The sequence below is a fragment of the Tamandua tetradactyla genome, chromosome 5 (genome assembly GCF_023851605.1).
Source record: "Tamandua tetradactyla isolate mTamTet1 chromosome 5, mTamTet1.pri, whole genome shotgun sequence".
Classification (NCBI taxonomy): Eukaryota; Metazoa; Chordata; class Mammalia; order Pilosa; family Myrmecophagidae; genus Tamandua; species Tamandua tetradactyla.
Genome location: NC_135331.1, coordinates 192,486,821 through 192,506,953, shown reverse-complemented (window position 1 = coordinate 192,506,953; position 20,133 = coordinate 192,486,821). Strand labels below are relative to the sequence as shown.

General features: G+C 46.0%; 1 protein-coding gene across 15 annotated transcripts in view; it reads left to right on the top strand.

The window, feature by feature from the left end:
• Positions 1 to 20,133, top strand: part of EPB41L2 (erythrocyte membrane protein band 4.1 like 2) — a 215,432-nt gene that overhangs the window by 128,845 nt on the left and 66,454 nt on the right. For 14 of the 15 annotated variants that reach the window (XM_077162888.1, XM_077162892.1, XM_077162887.1 and 11 more), the window contains 2 exons: positions 1,705 to 1,809; positions 16,419 to 16,461. In XM_077162888.1, the coding sequence (XP_077019003.1) occupies positions 1,705 to 1,809; positions 16,419 to 16,461 (148 nt within the window). The remainder of the gene's footprint in view (positions 1 to 1,704; positions 1,810 to 16,418; positions 16,462 to 20,133) is intronic. The other variant, XM_077162894.1, reaches the window with a different exon arrangement.

Genomic DNA, 20,133 nt, shown 5'->3' with positions numbered 1-20,133 from the left:
TATGGATTAATAATTGCATGAAGATCTGAATTAAGTTCAGAACCTTTAATTTGGCTTGACGCAAAACATTCGTATAGGTGAAATCAGTTATTTTTTTTTGGATTATAACAGGAAGAGCCAATATTGAGTGTGTTTACTCTGTACCACACGCTGTTCTCAGCTCTTGTTTCGTGTTACACTCCTTTAGTGCCCACACTACCCTTTGTGGTGTAGGCTCTACTATTACCTCCATTTTCCAGACGTGCTCACCAGGGTCTGCAGAGGTCAAGGGGTTGGCAGAGGTCAAGGGGTTGGCCCAGCTCACACAGCTTTAGGTGAGAAAATGGGCTTAGGAACTTGGTGCCCGGAGCCCAGCGCCTGAGGCTCTTATCCACCGCACTCTGTGTAGACACATAAGCACATTTCTGTTGCAAATGCCCGTGACGAGTTCTGCTCACTGACACGCGGTTCGGACTCGGCGGTGGTGTGCGTAGCGTGGTGCTGAGTGGGCTGAAGTCGAGTCATCCTTGTGGCTTTCTCCCCCTTTCTGCTGCTGTTTGAGGTAATGCTGCTCTTTTAGACATGCTCCTGTAAAGAGTACCAGATTCTTCTCCCGCCTTTCCTCGAAAGTTTCTTCCTCTGGCCCCACAAAGCCAGGAGGAGGAGGGGCTGGTGGGCATTGACTGAGGCCGTCTCAAGGCTCGTCTCTAACCCCCGTCACGGCTGCACTTATTTCACAGTGAAACGCGTGTTCCAGCCTCGTCTGATTTGTTGAATACTTGTAGACGTGCGGGAACATTAGTTGTCGCACACCTGATGAGCCACCAGGTGTGCGTTTCGACAGCGTGGGCGAGTCCAGTTTGTGGGTGGAAAGTCCTGTTGGCTGGACCCTGCCTGGGCGCCTGGCCCAGCTCCAGGGAGGCGGCGAGGCCTGACCTGGCCAGCTCAGCTCCCACAGGGAGGCGCGCCCTAACTGGAAATGAGCCTCCGCGTGAGGATGCTTTGCCGTCCGTTAGACAATGAGCTTTTCTTCTGTGCTGTCAGAAGGCATTTACATCTCTGTTTCGAACAGCAACTTCTTGAATTAAAAAAAAAAAGCTCAAGGCAGAAATATGCCAAATGGCTTTGAGGCCGTCGATGTATTATCCCATTATTTTGTATTTCCTTTAATGTGTCTGAATATCATTCTCTAGAAAATTTTAGAGAATCCTAACTTGCATTTAAAAATAATTCTGTTCTACAGATATCATTGAACAAAACTCTAGCCTGAGTGCTGACAGGATAGGGTGTGTTAGAGGACGCTGAGTAACAGGGACCTCTGGTGTCCTGGCTCGGCCCTGCGGGGATGTCGCGAGCCACCTTAAGGAACTGAAGGAGGCAGTTTGAACATATTTCTGTGCTATTTTCAAAAAAAAATAAGTAAATGAACTCCTGCACTTTGCTTTTTTAACCTTTTTTTAAATTTACTTGGAACAGCGATAAAGCAGAGGGCCTCTGACTCATCATACCTACGTTTTAGAGTTTGTACTTAGTGTGTAGGGGAGGCGAGCAGGCTAAACTGAAAAAATTAAATCCCTTTTTTTATATTGTTACAAAAGAACACTGGGGAACATATTTTCTGCTAATTTACAGAAAATCACGCATTTGTTGTGATGTTCTTCATATACAGTACTCATGGAGTTTTTAGTGCTTGAAAAGTGAAGATATTAATTTTTCCCCCTCCAGAAACGTGCGAAAGGACAAGTGTTGTTTGACAAGGTGTGTGAGCATCTGAGTCTCCTGGAGAAGGACTACTTTGGACTTTTGTTTCAGGAAAACCCTGAACAGAAAGTAAGTGATGTCATTTCAAGTTCTTAGAAAAATGCATTCTTTTCTTAACCAGTTTATGTGAGTATAAGTTTAGCTATAAAAGAACTAATTTCATTATGACATACCTTATGTTCATTGTAGAAAATTGGTAAAATATTGGAAGCTTAACTCATGTGGAGAGAACTGCCTTTAGCTTTTGGGCATTTTGTTGTGTTTGTGTATATGCTTTCTACTCAGTATGTTATGAGCAGATGGTTAGAATGGAATGTCTTATCCTTCATATTATTTGAGACTGAAATTACAGATTTAAAAATGTTTGTGTTAAATTTGTAACTCTTGAACTCCTTCATGGAGTCTGTTTGCTAATAAATTTTTAAAACTAATTAAAAATGCATACTTTAAAATAAAGGATTTTCATGCATGGAAAGATTGATGTTCTGGCCATAAAGACAACACAGAATTTTAAGATGGTCTTTATCTCAAGCACGTCCGGTTCCTGCCTTCTGGTGGTTCAGTATGGAGAGGGCAGGTCCCATGAGCTCCGTCTGGCAGTGCTCAGGGAAGGCGGGAGGGCAGTGCCCCCCTTCCCGGGATTGTGCAGCTGGACTTTGGCCAGCTCAGGTGGTGGATGTGGCCAGCCAGTGCCCCTGTGGGGAGCTCCCTGACGTGAGGGTGGGGAGCTGGCTTCTGCTACAGGAGTGATTGCAGGGTCCCTCATGTCGAACGGTGACTCCAGGGCACTCTGGGGGTGTCTCCATTTCCTACGTAAAGTGAGAGGACAGTTCACCAGTTCTGGAAAATCCTCACTTAACCTGGCGTCTTCCTCTCTGTTAGGAGGGCTCTTCCTCTTTGCTAGTACTTCCGTCTCTGAGCCTTGGGATTAACTCTGGTGGAGAGATACTAAATATAGAAGTAAAGAATGAAGGCTTGATCCAGGGTCCTGGCCGATAGAGAAGCCCTCTAGCAGTGTCTGAGATTATGGCTGTGGCAGTCTCAATGACCGCCCTGTCTGCAGGTGCACCTGGCACCTGGTCTTGGTGCAGGGGTCACTGCCCAGTGTTCACTGCTTAAGCCACAGTCAGCAGATCAGCAGAGCTACTGGACGGAAATGAGCCACGAGATTACTGTTTGTGCACATGACACGCTGTTTGTATTTTTGTGCGGTACTAAGGGTGATAATTACGTATGAATTAAATTATCCAACTTGCTTAGTTTTAAATCCTTGATATATAATTTGTGGTCCCACATTTAAACTAAGGACAATTAAATTGCCTGCCTGCTGAATAGTATGTGAGCATTCTCATTAGAACTCCTTTAGAATACTCTTTTCAGAAGTAATAGCATATTAGACACTTGAATAGATAAATTGGATGCTCTTTTCAGCCTGTATCTGGAAGGGCGGGGAGTCTTGGTACTGTTTCCAGCCGCAGTCCCTTCTGTTGGCTGCAGAGCTGTGTAAGAGAAAAGGGTGAGGATTGGTCTCGCATCATCCGCTTACTTGAGATTACATGTTGGTGGAGCGTAAGAGCATTTAGTCTTAGTAAAGAAATTTATGTTATAAAATATGTAGATAACATTTTCTGTAGTAGAAACAGGAGATGCTGCATTAAGAAACCTGGTATTGTGGAACACTGGTTTTATATAGGAGAGAGTGGAATTTAGATAGGATTTGCTGTTTTTGTTTTGATGACTTCCAGTGTGTCTAATCTGTATTTTTCAGTGAATCTCAGACCCGCGTATGAACTGCCTCTTGCACACTATGCTCGATTATCCAGAAGCAAACTTGCCACCTTCCTCCAGCGTCGTCTGTCCTCTGAAGAGGGTTCTGGATGCCTTCCTCTTTCTGGCCTCCTTCCCCTCGTTATTGTTGAACGCGCTCTCACCTCCCTCCTGCTGACTTCCCTGCCCTGCTGCTCTCTCCCTCCACAGCTATTGCTTTGGGCTTACTCTTGTCCCCTGCTGCTCTGACGATTTTGTTGGCCTGGTCCCAGGCTCTGGTTTATTTTCTGCGCTGCCGCTAGAACGAGCTTTCAGGAGTGTCTTTCGGAGCTTGACGCATGTGGGCCTAGAACCGTCTCACGTGTGCTGTCCAAGCTCCGTAGTGTGGCTGGCCAGGCACTGGGTTACTCGGCCTTGTCTTCCTCTTTAGTCGTGGTTCTCACTGAACTGTCACACGCAATGCATATTCAGCTCTCACCGAACTTCTCTCCCCAAATGAGCCCTGCAGGTTCACGGCACGTCTGCTTTCACATAGCATGCCTTACATGTGGAATGTCTTCCCATTTCCTTTCTACCGGAATGCCTGCCCTTCCTTAAGATGCAGCCTAAGTGTCCGACTCGGTGACAGCCTTCCCCCCTGACGCCAGCTGCGGGCACTGCCGCCTAAGCAGTCAGCGCTGACATGTGCATCGTCTTTCTCTCGTTGCCCTGCGGACCCCATGGGGACAGAGACCCTCATGCATCTTTGTGGCCTTGTTGATTCGAGATGTTGACAAATGCTAAGTCGGTGCCACCTCTGTGCAGACCAGTGTCCTGGGTGCCGAGGGCCTAGCGGGAAACACGTGTGGCTCCGTCATTCCCGGGTATCCTCGCATGAAGTTCTTTCTAGCCGAGAACTCCCTGAAAAAAGGAATAATTACACAATTTTGATTGCTGCACTACAGGAAAAATTCAATGTACTAACAGGCAGTGGTCTTCTTAGGAACAGGTGACATGTGACCAGACCAAAAGCTGGGGCCAGCCTTGGCCAGGGAGGGGCTCCAGACAGGGGCCCTGAGGCAGGAGCAGCTGCTGCGGAAAACCCAAGGGGGGCTTGGGGGTGGGGGGTGAGATTAGGCTGGCGAGGCTGTCTTAAGGTCCAGTCCTTCAGAGCCATCTCGGCTACATATTCGGGCTCAGGGTTTTCCTTTGTCTAAGAAGTCACTGCCAGTTGGGGCAAGGCTGTGACAGGAGCAGTTTTGCTTTTGAAGAGTCACTTTGGCTGAGGGGGAGCGGGCCTAGGCTGGGGCAGGGGGCCGCATTAGAGGTGGAGTCAGGGGTGCTGGGGCCAGGGGCAAGGCAGCTGCCAGTCAGAAGGAAGCCATTTGCTGGGGAGTGGGAGGCGACCCAATTTGGGGTGGGGTAGTGCAAAGCGGGTTCCTGAGTGCGCCTTAGTCACGTTGGGTGTCAGGTCAGTGTATGCAAGAAAAGTAAACACCTGAATTAGTTGTGCATGTGCTGTGTGAAAGGGTGGCCGCTTGCGTGCAGCACGGCACTCCAGGTATCTTCTCAGCATAGCGTGGGGCGGCCTTAATTTCCCGATGGTGGCATGCTTATGCTGAGGCCTGTAGCCAGGCACACTTATTCATTTATTTTATTTTTTTTGGCATTGACAGGCACTGGGAATCGAACCTGGGTCTCCGGCATGGCAGGCGAGAACTCTGCCTGCTGAGCCATCATTGCACTGCCCAGGCACACGTATTTATTTATAAAAGGGTCTGGGGTGTCTTTTATTGTGAAGATATGGTTCTAAATGAAATAGAGACGTTGGACACTCCGTCCGCAGTAGGCACTAGCCTTTACATGTGCTGTCTCAGAACAGCCCTCATGTACAGGCATCACTACCCACCTCATCTTACAGATGTAGAGACTGGGGCACAGAGAAGTGAAATAACCTCTCCAAGGTCACCTAGGCGGTATGTTGGAGATAAAATTCAAACCCAGGCAGACTAGGAAGAAACAAATTCAGTTTAACAGAAAATGCAACAGTTCTGAATTTTTTGTCAGCCAGTCAGTGTAAACATTTTATAGCTATCGTGAGTGGAAAAGCAGATACATATCGTCTGCCCTAGAGTTAGTTTTCATGTTAGCAAATTCTGACATCCAGCTTCCAGCGTGTCAGCTTTGTTCCGAGTCTCAGTTTACCGTTGATGCTTCTGTGAGTGTCAGTAAAGGTGAGGGCACAACCTAATTGATGGTGACTCTGTGAGGTCCATGCCAGTGCTTCTCAGAAGGACTTTTTCCTTGGTGAAACAATCACCTGGGAGGTAATTTCCAACCTAAGAGCCTCTATCTCCAGCTACCCCCATTGCCCCCTGCACCCCGACTTAGACCCCTGAGTGTTCCCTGCCCTGCGGAAAAGCAGTGCCACTGTGTTCCCAGGAGGGCTCTGCCATCTCCCTCAGGGGCGTGGGGGCGGTTGTGCACCCTTTGGTCCCGCCAGTGTTATCCACGCGTGCAGGCGTCCAGCCATCTGACCCATCCCACTGTAGGGCCTAACTCTCCCTGTCCTAAATACCCACTGGACATGTACTCAGGGCTGGACAGGGGACACTGGGAAGTTTTACTACCTGACAAGGGCTTGTGGTGTGAATGTTTTATATTGTTCTAAGAAAAACAAATCCATAAATTTTGTAGGTGATCTGAGCACTGTAGTGTGGAAATTCCATTAGAGAGGCTGAGAGGCTCCAGCTCTGTGTAGGGGCAGGGCAGGTGTATAGGGCAGAGGTGACGGGGGACTTCCCGGCGCTCCAGCTCCCCAGCTGTTCATGGGGTGGAGGGGCTGGCACACGGCCGTCAGGAGAAAGAAGGGTTGGAGACCAGTCCCGAAGCTGTTCCTCAGCACGCCTCATGAGCTAATTTGGCTTTGTGGGGGATGCTGATGAAGACTGTGGGAAGCAGCCAGAAGCAGGTCTCCGCTCTTGCCCTGTGGGGAAGGCTCTGTGAGGGAAGTGCACGGTCCGGATTGCAGCACACAAGCAGGGAGCTTTCTGTGGCCTGGACTGGGACTGCAGGGCCCTGAGGCCTGGGGCAGGAAGGGGCAGGCTCCTGCAGAGGTGCTGAGGGTCAGGTGAGTTTCGGTGGAGTGAGCAGGTGGAGAGATCCTGCCCGCAGGGCCTGTGCCCCTGGAAACTGAACCTTGAGGGCCAGTGAAGGTGGAGGACAGCCCGTCAGGCCCGAGGGTCTGGGGATCTGGGCCGTGGCTTGAGCAAGGGTCCTGTTCAGGGGTAGGAGACAGATGGAGCGCAGTTGATTTCCTCTGTGCTGAACTGCGATGCTGTGGGGAGTCGGCTGGTCACTGTTTGGGGCATAGGGTAGGTGGGGGCTGAGGGGTGCTGATGGTGAGGAGTTCGAGGGTGTGAGTAGTCCTTAAAACCGTGGGGCAAGGAAGAGAAGGGCTTAGGGGATGGCCGTGTCTGGAGGGCCTCAGTAGGACCCTTTGCCACAGTGGACTGTTCCAGAGCTAGGTGTCCAGCGCTGCAGCGGCCACAGGGCTCTGCTGTTGATCCCTTGAAACTTGGCTAGTGTGACTGAGAAAGTGAATTTTAAATTGTGTTTAATTGTTACTAATTTAAATTTAAACAGCCTCATGTGACTGGGGATACCGTGAACCCAGGCCCCGGGGTTGGCTGGTCAGATGGGAGTGACTTCCGCTGGATGCTGGCAAAGGCCAGGGGAGGGGAGGCTGCCGGACAGGAGAGAGGGAGCTGAGCTCCAGCAGCAGGAGCAGAGCAGCCTTGGACAGAGGCCACCTCTCTGCAAGCCTGCGAGGCCCTGAAGACGCCCTGGCACCTGTGAACGAATCTGGCTGAGCAGAGCGCAGTCCAGACCTCCTCGAGTTCCAAGGTCAAGTCATCTGCCAGGAGGACTGTGGGAGAGCAGGAGAGGCGCCAGCCGGGCAGTGCAGTGCTGTGGTCTCTGGGCTGCGCTAGGCTGGGGTCACCCTCAGATGGCAGCAGGCTGTGCGGTGCTTCCTCACCCTGCCCACAGCACGCTGCTGCTCCAGCTGAGACGCACAGCCTGGAGCGTGGAGGGGGGATGTTCACAGTGCTCACAGTGAGAAGACACAGTGTTGATGAGAGGGCGGCCAAAGGGATTATCCAGGAAATAAGTGAAGCTGATAGGCTGGGGGAAATAGTATGTGTCTTTATGGACGTTTTGGTCACTTATTATTTCAACATATAAGGTGAAGGTGAGGCAAAGCCACAGTTATTTGTATGAAAAGTTTTCCGTGGAGAGGAAATCTGGACTTTCTTTTCATATTAGTGTAGTTGTGCCTCTCCTAGTGGAGGTGCTGACTAGTGTAGTTGTGTCTTTCCTGGTTGTGATGCTGACTTAGTGTAGTTGTGTGTCTCTCCTGGTTGTGATGCTGATTTAGTGTAGTTGTGTGTCTCCTGGTTGTGATGCTGACTTAGTGTAGTTGTGTGTCTCCTGGTTGTGATGCTGACTTAGTGTAGTTGTGTGTCTCTCCTGGTTGTGATGCTGACTTAGTGTAGTTGTGTCTTTCCTGGTTGTGATGCTGACTTAGTGTAGTTGTGTGTCTCTCCTGGTTGTGATGCTGACTTAGTGTAGTTGTGTGTCTCTCCTGGTTGTGATGCTGATTTAGTGTAGTTGTGTGTCTCCTGGTGAAGGTGCTGACTTAGTGTAGTTGTGTGTCTCTCCTGGTTGTGATGCTGACTTAGTGTAGTTGTGTGTCTCTCCTGGTTGTGATGCTGATTTAGTGTAGTTGTGTGTCTCTCCTGGTTGTGATGCTGATTTAGTGTAGTTGTGTGTCTCCTGGTTGTGATGCTGACTTAGTGTAGTTGTGTGTCTCCTGGTTGTGATGCTGACTTAGTGTAGTTGTGTGTCTCCTGGTTGTGATGCTGACTTAGTGTAGTTGTGTCTCTCCTGGTGAAGGTGCTGACTTAGTGTGGTTGTGTATCTTTCCTGGTTGTGATGCTGACTCTAGTTGTGTGTCTCCGGGTGGAGACGCTGACTTGGAAGAATCTACCATTGTTAATGTGAGAACTTTTTGATGTCCATTGAAAATTCTTACATTAAGTTTACTATGGAAAATGTTAAAAATATGTGGAATCAAGCAACATGCTACTTTTTTATATGTGGAATTCCTAGTCCATATAGTTCTTTTATTCATGTCTAAATGGAATCATCATTAAGAGTTTTGGATTCTCTTTAAAGGGAAAAATACTGTTTTGAATTTTTGATGTTAGCAGGGTTTGACATTTGGCTGAGATTATAATGTTATTTGCTGCAAACTGTATTGAAAGAGGAACTTGTTGAAAGTGTAGTTGATATCCATAGCTAACTTGAAAATTAATTAAAACGGTTGTGTGATAGCCAGGCAATTTCTTCCCAGAAATTGGAACTAAAAACTCAAATATTAAACTAAACATTTGTCACATATAAACTATTCTTTAATAAAGTGCTAAATACAATCCGGTTAAATCGTATAAACCATGGATTTAGTTAGGTCAGGAATGAATCATGGTCTCCCGGATGTACAGTAAGTGCTTCACTGTATACAGAAAGCCTGTCCCTTTCCACCCAACACCAGGGTTTGGGTAGAATTCTGTGAGACCTGAATTGGGCACAGGTACATTAAAGGGGAATCTGTTTCAGTGCTATAAATTTCTAAGGGAAAATGCAGATTTTAGACAAACTACTTATGTACTATTGATGTTTGCAATACAGTGTGGCTGAGTTGAATTTGTTAATTTCTCTCGCCTGGTGAAACTGGCGAGCACCAGAAGTGACGTGGGCAAGGGCATGACCAAGCATTTTGAAAAGCTTCCAGCTGTGGGGTCTCGGGGTGACCGGGGTGGTTTGTTGGGAGAGTAACTAGACAGTGGGTTGGAAAAGGTCCAGCCCCGGCGTGGTGATCGGCAGCCAGCCGCAGACACCGACCCCTCATCGGACAGTGGAGTGGAAGTGGTCAGCAAGGGGCTGCGTGGGCCTTGGCAGTCTTAGGTGCAGCTGCAGCTGCTAGTGTGATGCAGAGGTGGTACCTGGGGGTCTGGACAGCATGGGTGCCACCAGGGCTTCCTGCTGGGCTGCAGGCAGTTCTCAAGGCACCCAGCGAATGCCCTGTCTAGGGCGACCGAGGAATCTCCGCACGGAGAGTCGTCTAGGCTGTGCTGTTCCGAGGCAGCTGCACCGGGCCAGCCGCAAGTGTTGGGTTTGAAGAGTCTTGGGTCTTCTGTCCCCTCTGCTGGATTCAGGTTTGCGTTTTCACTGGACGTTCAGGTGATGGACATACGCCTTGAAAGTTTGAGAAGCACTGATCTAGGGGAGGAAAAGTTCTTTTGGGCTGGCAGAGGGAACATGGTGAGTTTGGAATGTCACAGAAGCCAAGGGGTCCTGGTAACAGCATGTGTGGTCCGTGGTCCCAGAGGTGTTCAGATGTCCAGTGCCCAGAGCCCCGTGGGCAGCACTGGGCTCAGGCCACCCGCTCTGCACGGGCTTCCCGGACTCCTTCCCATCCCAGTCTGTGGACGTGGGTCATAGTCAGGCTTCAGTCTTCTAGATGCTTCTGTTCAAATGAGAGGATAATTGAGAATTATCTTTAACACTTTTCTGAGAGCCAAAAATGAAAATGTTTCAAGGAAATGTCAGAAGACTTGGCAAGCCAAGCCCGCTTCACTCTCAGATTTGTGGTAGATGAAGTGGGATGAAGGAAGTTCTCCACTTAAAACTGAAGGATTTCAGTGTGAAAGCACGTGCATCTACAGCCATTTGCTGTGCTGCACAGTTTAAAAATTTTCGTAATCTTCCAAGGCAGGAGTTTTTAATTTTTTTTACACCAAGAATTTTTTGTCAGTCTAGTGAATTCTATGGGCTACTTCTTAGAACAGTGTTGTAAATGCATACCTACAATAAGCCAATCATATTGAAAAAACTAAGTGTCAGTAAAAATTGTGATAAAGTAATCGATGTGCTCATTAGTATCTAATGAAATATGCATTGTGATTTCAAAATATTGATGAGTATAAGTGATATTTCAAGATCTGCAACTACTGTAATGTGATGTGGAAATATTTGTGATTTTTATTGGCAACAGTGTAACAAGTGCTGCTAATATTAATGAGGTTTATCCCCTTCATTCATAATGGAAGGAAATGCTAAATTTCAGTTAGGGGTTAGTGAAAGTAAGGGTGCAGCATCCCCATTTCCCCACCAGATGAATTCATAGACCCTTGATTTCATGTTCTAAGGTGATTTAATAGCACTGGCCTTTGAGGACCATATTTTAACTTCAGTTTACTTCTGTTGGAAGCTATTTATGGGATTTCTGGTAACTTCTATTATTTCCTTGCTTTAACTGATGTTCATTCAGAAGATAAATATTAACTGAGTCCACAGTTTTTGGGTGTGAAGTTGGGGGTAGGGAGATGGGAAGTGAGAAGGATACAAAATATGAGTTGGTGAATATCCCTGCCCTTAAATAGGTGGTGAAACAGTAAAATAAAACAGATTTCATTGATGTTTGATATGGTTTCAGCTGATCTGATCTTGCTTTGTTGCCTATACTTTAGAGTTTGTGAAGCACTGAGAAAATCCATGTCCTGCCTGACCATGAAATACCTGGAACTGTTGCTAAAAATAGATATTTTCAGGTCACTTTCCTGGAGAGCGTTCTAGTGTACTCCAGCTGGGCCCCGAGCAAATCTGTCTTTTTAGCAGGTCTGCCTGGTGAATCCTTAGTGATGAGGGAAATGATGGGACAGCTCTGCTAATGCTTTAAGATGCGTATGGAAGCATGTGTTCTAGTCATGCTAGCAATTACTTTCATGAGAAGGGATCATGTTATTTATGTCTTATCCTCGTTCCAAGAAGTCTTCACAATAGTAGGGAAGTTTGTAGAAAGGGCTGACATGACCAGACAGTTTTCTCTATAAAAAGAGGGCCTGATTTTTATTTCACTTGGCCCGTGAATATAGTAGCTGCATTTTGTGAATCCAGAGTCTTGTTTATTAATTTTTTAGGTTAGAAATATTCATATAAATGTTAAATTCATTAATATATGTCATATGCCACATTTGGAAATACAAAACTATATGAAGAAGTGCCTGTGTAGTGTAATCATTGCCCAAAGACCATTTCTTAAAGGCAGTGTGTAAAGCCCTGTGCATGCGTGTGTAAAGCCCTGGGCGTGCGTGTGTAAAGCCCTGTGCATGTGTGTGTAAAGCCCTGTGCATGCGTGTGTAAAGCCCTGAGCATGCGTGTGTAATCTTCCGTGAGCGCTGAGTGGACGAATGATTTAAACTACCGTATGATGCAGACGCTGTGACCCCCATTTTGCAGTTGAGATGAGGCTTAAAGAAGCCAAGGAGTGGCAGGCGCCCAAGTCGCTGGCTGGTGGAAAGCCAGAATTTGGCTCCCTGTGTTTCTCTTTCCCAAGACTATACCCTGCCCTTGTGGCTGTCACAGGACACGGAACACGGCGGGAGTCGCCTGCCGTCCTGCATCACGATTGTGTGCACCCACGTGCATTAGCTCATGCGGTGTTTTGTTTTTTTTTTTGTCTTAATGTGCCTGCTTCTTTTTTTTTTTTTTTTTTATTAACGGAAAGAAAGAAAAAAAAAAGAAATTAACCCAACATTTAGAAATCATACCGTTCTACATATGCACTCAGTAATTCTTAACATCATCACATAGATGCATGATCATCATTTCTTAGTACATTTGCATCGGTTTAGAGGAACTAGCAACACAACAGAAAAAGATATAAAATGTTAATATAGAGAAAAGAAATAAAAGTAGTAATAATAGTAAAAAACAAACAAACAAAAAAACCCTATAGCTCAGATGCAGCTTCATTCAGTGTTTCAACATGATTACTTTACAATTAGGTATTATTGTGCTGTCCATTTTTGAGTTTTTGTATCTAGTCTGGTTGCACAGTCTGTATCCCTTCAGCTCCAATTACCCATTATCTTACCCTGTTTCTAACTCCTGCTGGACTCTGTTACCAATGACATATTTTAAGTTTATTCTTGAATGTCCGTTCACATCAGTGGGACCATACAGTATTTGTCCTTTAGTTTTTGGCTGGACTCACTCAGCATAATATTCTCTAGGTCCATCCATGTTATTACATGCTTCATAAGTTTATCTTGTCTTAAAGCTGCATAATATTCCATTGTATGTATATACCACAGTTTGTTTAGCCACTCTTCTGTTGATGGACATTTTGGCTGTTTCCATCTCTTTGCAATTGTAAATAACGCTGCTATAAACATTGGTGTGCAAATGTCCATTTGTGTCTTTGCCCTTAAGTCCTTTGAGTAGATACCTAGCAATGGTATTGCTGGGTCGTATGGCAATTCTATATTCAGCTTTTTGAGGAACCGCCAAACTGCCTTCCACAGTGGTTGCACCATTTGACATTCCCACCAACAGTGGATAAGTGTGCCTCTTTCTCCGCATCCTCTCCAGCACTTGTCATTTTCTGTTTTGTTGATAATGGCCATTCTGGTGGGTGTGAGATGATATCTCATTGTGGTTTTGATTTGCATTTCTCTAATGGCCAGGGACATTGAGCATCTCTTCATGTGCCTTTTGGCCATTTGTATTTCCTATTCTGAGAGATGTCTGTTCAAGTCTTTTTCCCATTTTGTAATTGGGTTGGCTGTCTTTTTGTTGTTGAGTTGAACAATCTCTTTATATATTCTGGATACTAGATCTTTATCTGATATGTCATTTCCAAATATTATCTCCCATTGTGTAGGCTGTCTTTCTACTTTCTTGATGAAGTTCTTTGATGCACAAAAGTGTTTAATTTTGAGGAGCTCCCATTTATTTATTTCCTTCTTCAGTGCTCTTGCTTTAGGTTTAAGGTCCATAAAACCACCTCCAATTGTAAGATTCATAAGATATCTCCCTACATTTTCCTCTAACTATTTTATGGTCTTAGACCTAATGTTTAGATCTTTGATCCATTTTGAGTTAACTTTTGTATAAGGTGTGAGATGCGGGTCTTCTTTCATTCTTTTACATATGGATATCCAGTTCTCTAGGCACCATTTATTGAAGAGACTGTTCGGTCCCAGGTGAGTTGGCTTGACTGCCTTATCAAAGATCAAATGTCCATAGATGAGAGGGTCTATATCTGAGCACTCTATTCGATTCCATTGGTCGATATATCTATCTTTATGCCAATACCATGCTGTTTTGACCACTGTGGCTTCATAATATGCCTTAAAGTCCGGCATTGCGAGACCTCCAGCTTTGTTTTTTTTCCTCAAGATGTTTTTAGCAATTCGGGGCAACCTGCCCTTCCAGATAAATTTGCTTATTGGTTTTTCTAATTCTGAAAAATAAGTTGTTGGAATTTTGGTTGGTATTGCATTGAATCTGTAGATGAGTTTAGGTAGGATTGACATCTTAATTATATTTAGTCTTCCAATCCATAAACACAGTATGCCCTTCCATCTATTTAGGTCTTCTGTGATTTCTTTTAGCAGTTTTTTGTAGTTTTCTTTATATAGGTTTTTTGTCTCTTTGGTTAAATTTATTCCTAGGTATTTTATTCTTTTAGTTGCGATTGTAAATGGGATTCGTTTCTTGTGTGCCTGCTTCTTGATCCACCAAAAATTCTTCTTTAAGTGTCAAAACCATGAAGTTTATTTTTATTATTTAATTTATTAAGAAGAGTTTCATGTCTACTATTTGTTTGTAATTTATACTGCCAATACTAAACTTGCATTTCTTTTAAAAGTTACTAAGTTCCATTTTTTATTTTTGTGTTTACTTATGAATGGTTCTTGGCACTAAAACTGTATCTGAGTACTTACTAGAGCTAATGAATGAATTTTTAAAGTCTAATGAAAAAATGCTGTAACTTGTCGGTCGTTTACGTGGCAGTATGGATTAATTTGGTTGTTTTGTGTCACTCGCCTAATACGGATGTTCTGGTCTGGTGGGTCTTGGCCCTTGCAGAGTCGTAGCCCTGAGGATGGGGGACCTGCCAGGGAGCTCACGGGGGACCTGAGTGGAACCCAGGCGGGTCAACTGGCCAGGTTACCAAGGTCAGTAACCGCCCGCCTTGTTTCTGGAGCTGGGTCTGAAGTGCAGGGGGCCGGCCACTGGTCTCTGCAGCACCCTTCACGCCCCGTGTTGGGGCCGGGCTACAGTAGCGGAGCCTCTGCCAGTTCCCTGAGCGTTGGAAGGGTCCTGCTGGGCCTTAGAGCCGGCACTAGGCCCGCGTAGCTCTTTCTCCGGGTGATGTCCCGAGGGATTCCTTTTCTTTTCCCTCGGCACTGGGTGTCTCTGTGCACTCTTGTGGCTGTGGCTCTCTCTGCCTCGGGTGAAAATGCCGCAGACCCGACCCTCCTGCCCTCCCCGACGTGGGACCCATGGGGGCTCAGGCTGAGTGGTGGGCTTCCCTCCCTCCCTCCTGGCCCCTACTCGTGGCGGGGTGCGGGTGAGCCCACGCTTAAGTGGGCAGCAGCGGTGGGCCGTGGATGCTGAGTGCCAGGTGCGCTGCTGAGGGGAGAGATGGAGCCGTGTGTGCCGATTGTGGCCCTGGGGGGGACCAGTGCCCCCAACTGGGGCTGGTCGTGTGCGTGCAGACCCGGAGCGAGAGGCTGAGCCCCCACGCCACACCAGGGTTCTGGCTTTGCAGGGCTCCCGGTGACTGCGTTCAGAGAGCCCTCCTGTTTTCCCCCAAGCTGTTGAGTCAATGCTTTGTTTTACCAGTGCAACATATCTTTAAGACAGGTTATTTTCTCCATGACAATAAGGATTTAAATTATTTGCTTTATATATCTGAATAAAATCCTGTTTACCTACAGATATTTTAATACATTATTTGGGATGCTTGTTAAGAATGAATAAAAACTATCATGAAGTCAATTATTTGAATCAATTTACTATATCCCATAAAAGAAATGTATTCTCTTATATTACTGAAGGTAAAGTAATGCGAACTTGAGTAATGGCTTGAACATAGGGTGGGAGAAATATAAAATACATAAGCAGCAACTGTATATATATGTGTACACACACACGCACACGTGCACACACCTTTCTGATTGGTTGGATCTTTGCCTCTCGCTTTGGCAGTCAGATATTTAATATCCTTACATGGTTTAAACCTGGTGGTTCATATTTGTTCGTTGCATTATGATATTACAGGTGTTTCCTAAATGGTTTTTGTTTGTTTATTTGTTTGTGTGTTTATTTGGCATGGGCAGGCTCTGGGAATCGAACCTGGGTCTCCGGCATGGCAGGCGAGAACTCTGCCTGCTGAGCCACTGTGGCCCGCCCCCCTAGGATGTTTTTATGTTAGCTTTTTCAGGGGCAGAAGTGAGGGGGAAAGTGGAAGGGGTCCTGTACGATGTGGCTTCCAACTTGCTGAGAGGCTACAAAGGAGAGTCCAGGAGGGAAATTGCTGGCCATGTCCTGAGCAGTGCCGTGCGGTCTTGGGGACGAGGGCTCGCTCTGGAGTGGCAGTGCTTGTGTTCGGTTGGGATGTGTCTGTTGTTAGTAGTTTCCGGTTCACAGCTCGTCTTCCTGCGGAGCAGATAGTTGCCAGGCTTGCCTGCAGTGTCATCTCAGGATCTGCAGGGGCTCTGGTGGTGCTCCTGCTGCAGGTAAGGAGAGCTGCTGTGGGTAAAGGCTTGGTCCCTGGTCCAAGACAGCGAGATGCAGGAGACCATCCTTGAAAGCGTTTGAATGCTTTATTTATGTAGCGCACACGCACACACTTTGTAAAACAGATAACATGTAAGCCTAGTGGAAAAAAGTAGCTGAAACCTGCTTTGAATAAGAGTTTATTAAAGTATGTTTCTATTTCAATAAGTATATTAACTGTAAGCTATTTAGTTTTAGATTCTGAAATAAAGATTAACCAACCATTTCCCCCCCTGCAGAGCTGGCTGGATCCTACAAAAGAAATAAAGAGACAACTGCGAAGTGAGTATTTAAATAATCATACTTTAAAGGTGTTTCATCTTTATGTATCTGTCTCTGTCTTTGGTAGAATTCATAGGCATGTACACTAGAATAGCCGATAAGGTCGTGGTAGGTGGTTAGTTCTCTTTCGCATCTGTTCGCTCTGGGAAGTTAAGAACACACAGTGTTTTAGGACGACTGTGACTGGTTCAGAGCCTCCTCCCGGTCAGGGAATTCTAGACTCACAGCCAGAAGCATTGCTCCCTGTGTCCAGTGATGGAGTAACAGTGACTTACATTCTGGGAAAGAATGAGAAGCTGGCTTCTGGTCATTTTCACCTTCTGTGTAAGTTTTACCATAGGTAGCTCTGTCACTGTTGCTTTGCCCATCTCCGTGAGCAGTTACATTAATAAGCTGGGGCCTGGGGACACATGGCCACTGCCCCCAGAGGGGCCGGAGCAGCGTCTGCAGGCCCTCCCTCCCTTGAGGCTGGGCCTGGCTGGGCCTTTGGGACTGCTGGCCTGCCGTTCCCTCCCCCGTCTCATTTGGGACTCCCCAGATGGCTGCCAGGCCCTGCAGCTGACCCAGCTCCCTTCTGGGTTCTGCCGGGGCAGTTGCCTCTGACCAGCTGGAGATGGACGGTCGCCGGAGGAGACCAGACAGGGGCCTCAGGTGCTGGATTCACTTTAGGGCTCTGAGGAAACAGAGCAGGAGTGGGGGGCCAGGAGCAGCTGGAATTCTCAGGTGGGAGAGCAGACACCAAAGGGTGGTGGGCTCCCATTGCCCCTGCACTGTGGACTGAGCCCCCCAGTGCAGCCAGCAGAGCACCTTGGCTGTCGGCTCCCTTCCCTACTGACAGCCGTCCTAGCGGGGAGTCCTGTGGCGGTCCTGCTCCCTCTTCGCTGCCTGGCCTCCTTCATTTGGGTCTCCACGTTGGCACTCCTGGATTTTCTTCTTTTGCCTTTGTATTTCTGTTCGGTAATCTTCCTCTCCCATCTTTCCTCCTTTTTCATTCTGGGCATGTATCTTTCTTTTCCCTTTTTATTAGGAAAATCAGATTTTATTGTTCAGGAGAGTGACCAAGCTTCCTGGGTCTTTCAGAGCTAAAACTGGGGCTGGCACACTGGAGTGGCGCCTGGCCAGCCTGCTCAGGCCGGGTCCCTGCCTTTTCCAGCACCTCCTCTGGCCTTCTCTCCTTCCCACTCTCCTCCACTCCCTTTCCTCCCCTAATTATATTTGCTTCATGATAGGAAAAGCGGGGAAAAGTGAAAGAATAATAGATTCTGATGATACATTATGCTTATATTCTGGAAGAAATGGTGTCAGGGAGCTTTGGGACTTCTCCCTTTATCCTTTCCACAGTTGAGATGTGCTTTGCAAAATACATGACTAAAAAAATTAGAATGCTTGGTTCTTACGCTTTCTCTGAAACAAGACCTGCCAAGTGACTCAAACCACAGAGAGAACAGCATGACCTCTAAGACCTGACTGATGTTCCACTCCGTGTTTCCCAGGTTTGCTTTGGCTGTGGTTTGATTGTTTCTGTGTGCCACTCATTTCACCGTCAGGGAGATTTCCTAACTTACAGAAGGCAAGACTCTTACTGATTATGAATGAGGCTAAGTTTTGCTGATTTATAAAGTTTTTAAAATTTGATTTTTTAAAACATTTTTTATTGTAAAACATAACATATATACAAAACAGAGAAAGAAAAAAGCAGTGATTTTCAAAGCACGCTTCAACAAGTAGTTACAGAACAGGTCGTGGGGTTGGTCATGGGCTGCCATTCCACCATCTCAGATCTTTCCTTTCAGCTGCTTCAAAAACTAGAGGCCAGAAAGAATATTGATATAGCCATTTGACAGCCGTATTCATTTGTTAAATACCATTTTCTCTGTTCTAACTGCTCCTTCTCCTTTGGTCCTTTTCTCTAACTGTAGGGATCTTCGGGCAATGCCCGTTCTGACTTTTCCATGTTGAGAAGAGGTGTCCACACTACAGGACAGGGGGATGGAATTAATTGATCACCCTGGAGAGGCTGATCCTTCTGAGTTTCAGGATTGATCTGACCTAGGAATCCTCCAGGAGTTGTATGTTCCAGGAGGGCAGACCTAGTTCGGGAAGCCTTTAGAGAGTTCCAGTTTGAGTCCTGGGTGTTCTCAAGAGTCGGCAGGAGTGACGTTGGTTGGGGCTTAGCAAACCATGGCAAGTAGCACCATCCAGCTGAAGCTCGCATAAGAGCGGCCTCCAGAATAATCTCTTGACTCCATTTGCTCTCTCTTGGCCACTTCTTTCCCCCCTTTTGCTCAGGAAGGCTTTGTGAACCCCCACAGTGCCAGGGCCAGGCTCATTCCCAGGAGTCATGCCCCACATTGTCAGGGAGACTTTCCCCCCAGATGGCTTGTACCATGTAGAGAGTTAATTTATGAAGCTTTAAAAGAGTAATTTCAGAACTTTTCACTTGTGGTTTGGCAACAGTAACAGATAGGATTTGACTATTTCAAAGTTTTGGGGCCTGTTATTGAAATGGCATCTTCTCACATCTTCTTTTCTCAGAAAGTAGGCAAATGAATGAAGTATAGCTGTTATATTTCCCTTTTCCTTTCTTTTTGTGCTAAAACTAAGGAATTGCTTGTTTTTCTTAGTCCACCTCTGCTAAGATTTTATTACTGTTTTTTCAGGAAATAGGCAGTAAATGTAAATATTACTCTTTTTTTGTTTCACTTATAACTGACAGCTCATACTGGTTCCTGTTTAAAATTTACCTTAAAATCTTAGTTCTCAAATATAGACAAATAAAGACTATATATCTGAGGCTTGCTCATCACTAATAAATACATAAGTCATGGCTAGATAGACTCTTTTCATACAGCTTTGTAAAATTCATGATGTCTACAATTATATTAAAAGTTTGTTTGAAGCCTATTAGCATTATTGGTGCAGTTTAGCTTTTGGAATTAATTGGAAATATGTCCCAAATTAAGTATCCTATTAGAAACTTCTCCCTGTAGTGCTATCCAGGCAAGCACTGTGCTAGTGTTAGTACCTAGAAGACAAGTCAGCCAGGAGAGATTGAGACATGGTAATTCTGTGATGACTCGGTTACAGTATGGATTACCTGACCTCTCAAAAAAGGACTTTATACTGATGGTTTTCAAAGATCTTATACTCTCAAGTTGAACAACTCCTGATTTTAGTAAATGTCTAATGGTTTGGTGGTTTTTGTGAAGCTAAAATGTTATTAAATATCTGATACCCCAGTTCCCTTTGATGTTTCTTTCCTGCCTTCTGGCTTCTTCTCTTACCCCTTCACTTTCCCGCCATTGGGAATTTACTCTTTCCCTCGAGTGAGACGGTCTCAGAGCTGGGCCATCACCTCCGTCCGTGCAGCCCACCTCCCCTCTGTCCATGCAGCCCACCTCCTTGGGGACCCAGGGATAGGATAAACAGGAAAAGATCTCCCCAAGTTTCCTTAGGGCTCAAAACTGCTTTTTAAAGAAATATTTTAAAGGGATTTCCAAATCTGTATTTTTGTCTTAACCCGTATTTCTTCAGAGTCAGCCTGGCATAAACACTCCTCCACAAACCAGCAACATAAAACTAGTTGTCTTCTCCTCCTGCTTTTGCAGTGACACCCTTATTTTTTAGTCTTTTAGGCTTGAGATCATGGGATTGTCTTCGCTCAAGAACTCC